General features: G+C 53.8%; 1 protein-coding gene across 1 annotated transcript in view; it reads left to right on the plus strand.

The window, feature by feature from the left end:
• The window catches only part of SCRIB (scribble planar cell polarity protein), a 106,604-nt gene extending 100,731 nt beyond the window's left edge, over positions 1–5,873 (plus strand). Inside the window, 2 exon segments of the mRNA XM_031065202.1 lie at positions 1,692–1,743; positions 3,758–5,873. Coding sequence (XP_030921062.1) covers positions 1,692–1,743; positions 3,758–3,918 — 213 coding nt within the window. The 3' untranslated portion in view covers positions 3,919–5,873.
• The last annotated feature ends 681 nt before the right edge of the window (positions 5,874–6,554 follow it).

Consider the following 6,554-nt stretch of genomic DNA (forward strand, 5'->3'; position numbering starts at 1 on the left):
GGGCTGGCTGGAGGCTCCAGCCAAGAGGAGTTAGGAAAAGGTTGGTCCAGATGGTTTTAAAATGAATGACAAAAGCTTTGCAGATAGAAAACATCTGCATCTTCACCAGAATGGCTCCTGAAATAGTTTTGAGTGAAAGATGAGAACTGAAAGGGAAGAAATAGTGACAGAAATGATGGCCAGCAAATGCCAGATTGGAGCAGATGTGAACTGGCAGCTGGGCTGTGCCTGTGTCCTGCCCTGGGGTGCCTCTTCTCAGGCTGTAACCCTGCTGGCAGCGAGCTGTGGAGCCAGCACCTGGTTCTGAGGGTGAAAGCCATGCTGAGGTGCTTCTCCTTCCTCACACGGGCTGGTTTGAGCTGTTCTGTCATGGGTTGCCAGCTCTGGAGGTGACCCTGACCCCTAGCCCCTGCTCTGGGGACCACTGGAACCAACCTTGTAGGGCTGGAGCTGTGACTGCCTGGGTCAGTCAGCCCCTGGTGGCATTGGTGACAGCTGAATTGGGCAGGTTCCCTGTGTCTGAAGGGTTTTAGGTGGGTTTTTAGTGTCTGAAGGGTTTTGAGCGGGTTTTTTGGTTCTGTGTGCAGACCATGAAGCAGATTCTGTGTGTGGAGAGCCAGCAAGCTCTGCCACACTGGAGGACACCTTGCTGTGGGGACACAAAGGTGTCACTGCAGACACAAAGGGGGCACACAAAGGTGTCACTGCAGACACAAAGGGGGCACACAAAGGTGTCACTGCAGACACAAAGGGGGCACTGCAGACACAAAGGGGGCACACAAAGGTGTCACTGCAGACACAAAGGGGGCACTGCAGACACAAAGGGGGCACTGCAGACACAAAGGGGGCACACAAAGGTGTCACTGCAGACAGGCTGGCTGTGGCAGAGTGTGCTGTGAGGATTCTCGGGCATTTCTGCTTTATTTGGTGTCAGTTCTTCACTGACACCTGTCCCTTATGGTGGTGCTCTGCTCCTGGAAGTCATTCCTCATTTTCCTGGGGTGCCTTCCTTTGGGATGTGCCCTCTCCAGTTCTGTCCCAGGCCAGCTGGGGACTGGGTGCTCGAGCCCTGCAGCTCCAGACCATCCCAATCCCCAGGGACAGCACTGGCTCTGCATGCAGCTGAGGAGGTGCCTCCAAATCCTCAGGCAGTGTCTGGAGTGCAGCAGTTCACAGAATCCTGGGATGGTTTGGGTGGGAGGGGACCCTAAATCCCATCCCCCCCCATCCCTGCCACGGCAGGGACACCTTCACCTGCCCCAGGAGCTCCCAGCCCCATCCAACCTGGGATCCAGGAGCACCCTGTGCCAGGGCTGCCCACCCGTGGGTAGGGATTTCTGTCCCATGTCCAACACAAATCTCGCCTCTTGCAGCTCACTGCCTTTTTCTTCCCTCTCTACTCTTTGTGCCTTTTGTGTTTCTTCCTCTCCTTCCTGCACACACGAAGTTTGGGGCTTGGCAGAGGGAGCCTGAGCCAGGCACGAGGGATTCCTACTGGAGTCTCTGTGGCAGTCCCCAATGGGCAGTGTCCCCTCTGTGTCACTGTCCCCTCTGAGCAGTGTCCCCTCTGTGTCACTGTCCCCTCTGCAGTGTCCCCTCCCTGTCAGTGTCCCTCTGTGTCACTGTCCCCTCGGTGGTGGGGACCCTGGGCACAGCTGTTCCAGTTGTGACTGATCCCATTTCTCTTGCAGTCCCCTGATGCAGCTGATGACCTCAGACACGTGGATGAGCGCAGTAACTCAGGTAAGCCCAGCTCAGCCCCAGGCCCAGGCAGTCCTGGCTGTCCCTGCTCTGGGTCTGGAGGGTTCCCTTGCCTTGTGGAACCCCCCTGAGCCCCTCACCTTCTGCTGCTTGAAGCAATGCCATGTCCTGTCTGTTCTAGAATGACAACTCCGCGCTCACCACGTTCATTTTGGGTAGGAGATTTGCACATTTGCATCATTTTCAGTGATGACTGATCTCCCAGTGTGCTGTGTTGCAAGCATGCCTGGTTTTCTCCTGTTTTGTCCTGGAACAGAGTGGCAGTAGGATGTGGCAGGGAGGTTTTGGGCTCTGTCACCTGTTCAGTGTCCCTCATGCAGGGGCTGCCTGGTGCCCCTTCTGCTGCAACAGGGAATGGTGCAGGTGAATTCATCTGAGGTGCACCCATGGGCCGTGGCCACCCCAGTCAGCAGGAGTTAGAGGTGTGCAGCTGCAGCTCTGGGCTGTCCAGCTGGGCTGTGTCTGTCCCACCTGTAACACACACCTGAGCCTCACCCAGCTGCTCCCAGGAGCTGGGCAGAGCCTGCCTGCTGTGTAGCCTCTAACAGTTGGTGCTGGTTTGCTTCTACCCTTTTTGCATGTTTCACCCCTTTATTAAAAAAAAAAAGTTCCTTGTATCTTGGCCAACTCCTTTGAGTCCAGGCTGCAATCCCAGACAGCTGACCCATGGCTGAGCTGTTTCCTGAAGGAGGTTCTGCTGCAGGACTCAACACAAACTTACTTTCCTGAGAACAGGATCTGTTCTTCATCCCTCAGAGTCGTCCTCTAAGCTCTGGGTTATTCTCTTGAGGTTGTTTGTTCAGGCAGTGCAGGGATGAGAGCTCAGGGGAGGTCTGGGGAATAGCAGCTGCTGCTCAGGGCATCCAGAGCTCACTGTTGCCTGTCCCTGCTCTGTGGGGCCCTCAAATGGGATGAAAGCCAGAAAGAAAATGTGGTGCTCATGAGAGACCCAGCCCTGAGTCCTGAAGTAATGCTGAAATCACCTGTGATGTGTGTGAGGCATACAAACAAGCAGGTTTTTCCCAATGATCTGGAAAGGATGGAGGTGAGGATGCCAGTCAGCTCTCCTGGCTTTTTCAGAGCCCCCCATCCCATCTCACTCTGCCAGGCAGTGCAGCATTCCAGCTAGCATAATCAGAATTGTCCTGGATCATGGAATTATGGCTTTTTGACTCACAGCAATTCTGAAACCTTGTGCTAGCAAACCATTACATCAGGAACTCTGAGGAAATCCAGCTGCAGAAAGGTGTTGGCATCTCCCTCCTCCCAGCACACCCTCATCCTCTTGCCCCTGCAGAAACAGTTCCTTCCATTCTCTGGTCTGACTTCATGGTCATCATCTCTTAAATGGATTTAAAAACCTTTATTCCAAGGTTTCCATGAGGCCATGGAGTTACTGAACTGCAGAGCAGCATTTTCAGGGTGGAACCAAGCAGTGTTCCCTTTGCTGTGGCATGACTTCTCCAGATCACCTGAGACTTTTGCTTCCCAGTGCTGTAACCCTCAGGCTGCAGAACCTCTCCTGATGCCTGTGTGCTGCTCCTGTTACTGGAAACCTGCCTGTGGGACGTGAGGAGCTGCTTTTTCCCTGGGCTCCTGGCCCACCTGGGCTGTCTGCTGTGGGCAGCAGCTGCCACAGGAGCTGTGCCTCCCCATCCTGCACCTGCCCTAATTGCTGCTGGCTAATGAGCTCTGCAGCTCTGACACTCAGGAACCACACGTGTTCTCTCTGCCCTCCTGTGGCTTTAATTTATCCCTGCCAGCTGTGCCAGCTGTGTGCTGCCAGAATCACAGCGTGGTTTGGCTGGGAAGGGACTTTTCAGACCTCCCAGTCCCACCCCTGCCCTGAGCAGGGACACCCTCCATCAGACCAGGCTGCTGTGATCCACAGCTCCCCTGGCAGCCTGTGCCTCACCACCTCACAGGGAAGGATTTCTTCTCACCTGTCTTAACCCAGGGCTTTGTCCTCAGATCCGAACCCTTCTTGTCGTTGCAGTTCCCCGGGAGCAGGACGGGCAGCCAGAGGAGGAGGAGGCCCTGGGAGCAGGGGATCCATCAGCAGCAGCTCCCTCAGCCCTGGAGGACATGGCTCTGTACAGCAGCAAGAGGAAGCTCCGGCACAGCCGGCGCAGCCTGGAGACCGCTGTCCCCACATAGGTGACCCTGGGCACTGGACTGGCCTGGCACTGGCCTGGCCTGGCACAGCCCCTCAGGAGCTCCAGGGACAGCAGCAGGCTGCCCCCCTGCCTACAGACTCTGCATGGGACCGAGCTCCCCGTGAGCTCTGTGGCCAGCTGACTCCTCTGGGGCTGCGAGCCGCCCTCGTCTCTCACCCAACAGTGCACTGGGGCACATCCCAAAACTGGGACAACACTGGACTGACTGCTGGCAGATGGAGAGGAAGGGCAGCCAAGACAGTGGGCAGCTTTTTAGCCTGTAAATAATTGTGTGTGGGGAAGAGTAGGACAGGGAGAATGTAGGAGTGTGAGAGTGTGTTGGGCTCCAGCTGTTACTGCCTCAGCTTGGGTTTTGTAGTGGTTAAAAGGAGCTTCTCCTCTGGTGGGAATCAGGAGGAAGGTCTAGCCTGCCTTTACTCCTATTTAATTTCCAGTCTTTTGCCAAAAAGCATCTCCTCCCAGCTCCTGCACTGTGTCACCTCACTTCCCTTTGGGAGTGTTTGGGAATGGGAAGCTTGGAGGCAAAAAGAAGGAAAAAAAAGAGAAAAACCCACCAGAATTCCAGCAAAGTGCCTCCCTCTGCCACTGGCACTCTGTGCTCAAGGCAAACAGAGCCAGCTCGCTGCCACCTGCCTCTGTTCTGGTGGGACTCTGCTCCTGCTGGGGCTTTGTGCTGTCCTGGGACAGCTCCCTCCCCGGATGGGCACGTCCCCTTTGTCACCACTGCAGAGCACACGAGTGGAGGAGTCTCTGCTGTGGCACTGGGGCTGAACTGGTCACTGGGGCAGGAATGGGACGGGGCTGAGAGCCAGAGCAGGGGTGTAGGGGTGTGTGACAGCAGTGGGGCAGGACGGGGCAGAGGTGGGAGGCGTGACAGCAGGTACCTTAGTGGGTAGAGTTCAGGAACTGGGGATGGGTAGAATGTGGAGTTGCTGGGGTCAGGTTGGGACTTACAGGATCCTACACATGGAGATGCTGGTGGGGAGTCCACAGTACCCACAGTGCTGGCTGTAGGGTGGGGTGGGATGTCACAGGTGCCTGGTGTGGTGTGGGCTGTCAGGGAGCACCAGGAGCACGATGGGGCTGGCGTGTGCCTTGCAATAACCACACTGTTCCACTTTCCAGCTCAGTGGCTTCAGGCCCCTTCCCATGGAGGACAGGGAAAATGCACATTTGCCCACACAAGAGGGAAAAAGGAAAATGAGTGGGGGTGTGAGCCTTGGTTTCCACAGGTTCTGAATCATGTGAGCTCTGCAGATGTGGAGGTCACAGCTGCTGCTCCCAACTCTGCCATCAGCCTCTGCTGCCACTAGTGAGGGGAAACAACCCTTTTCATTTTTATCACTGCCTCTCACCGTGAGGAAGGTCCGAGCTCGGCACAATCCCCTTCCCTGTCCATTGGTGCTCTCTGACTCCCCAGTAAGAGCAGGGTTGGACCTTGAGCCTCACAGTGGCTGGGCACTGACAGGCACATCTGCTTGTACATTTGCTGAAGGAAAGAGCTGGATGCAGTTTTTTGGGTGCAGTTTTTCAGTTGAGCCTCTCATGCCAAAATCCAGCGGATCATTTTAACTGACTCTGTACATTTTGATTTTACAGACTTGTGAAGGGGAACTCTGATAATCTCACGCTGCAGCTGCAGCTGCCTCCATCATCAGCAATTTGAGCTTTTCCTTTTTAAATCTAATTTTAGCATTTGCTTTTTAACAAGAGCAGTTTTGGAAACAATCCTGGCTGGGTTTTGGTGACTAACTTGTGATTCTTCTCTCCTTTCCCTGTGCGGTACCTGGTGCCAGGCTCTGGATTCTCTCCCGTTCTCTCCCAAGAGACTCCGAGGGAAAATTAGCGCATCAAGACTGTAACTAGTGAAATTTGTACAACCAAAGAAATCTATTTTGTGGTTCAAGGATAATAAAGTTTACTTTACATTTTAGAGCCTTTAGTCACAGTGGTTTGCCCTGTGTCAAGTCTGCAGTTTCAGTATAAGGCTCTGCTGGTGGTTGTTACTCATGGCATAATCCAGCAAAGATGCTCCTGGTGTCTCTGCTTTTGGGAGCAGGAACTGATGCACACTCCCATTACTGCCAGCTGAGAATATCAATATTCAGGGATGGGAAAAAAAACCAATATGAAACACAGTGACACCAGCAAGACCTTCAGTCTCTTGGTTTTCCTTATTTAAGGCTGTGTTTAAAAAAAAAAAAAAAACAAACAAAAAAAACAAAACCAGAAAGCTCCAACATTATTTTGTTTATATTATTAAAGTTTTTTAATATAGTTTGACTGGTAAAAACCAACCGCATTTCCTATAGCTCAGTCAGGTTTTCCTGAGCCTGGTTCAGTGGCTGGGCACCATGCTCTGCCCCCCCAGGGAAGGAGGAGCAGTCTCAGAAGAGGGTGGATTGTAGATTTCCTTTTCCTAGAGCCAGGGTGGTGCCAGAGCTCAGCCTCAGAGTTCCACCTGTGTGACAGGTACAGCTAGAAAAGGGGCCTTGGCCATGGCACAGCCTGCTCCTTGGTCAGTGAGGGCTCAGAGCTGCAGTTGCCAGCCTCACACAGGCTCTGTGCTCAGGTCCTGGGCTGTGTTTGATTTATTTGTTTATTTATCTGCTCTTT

This window comes from Geospiza fortis, unplaced genomic scaffold, assembly GCF_000277835.1.
Source record: "Geospiza fortis unplaced genomic scaffold, GeoFor_1.0 scaffold466, whole genome shotgun sequence".
NCBI classification, from domain to species: Eukaryota; Metazoa; Chordata; class Aves; order Passeriformes; family Thraupidae; genus Geospiza; species Geospiza fortis.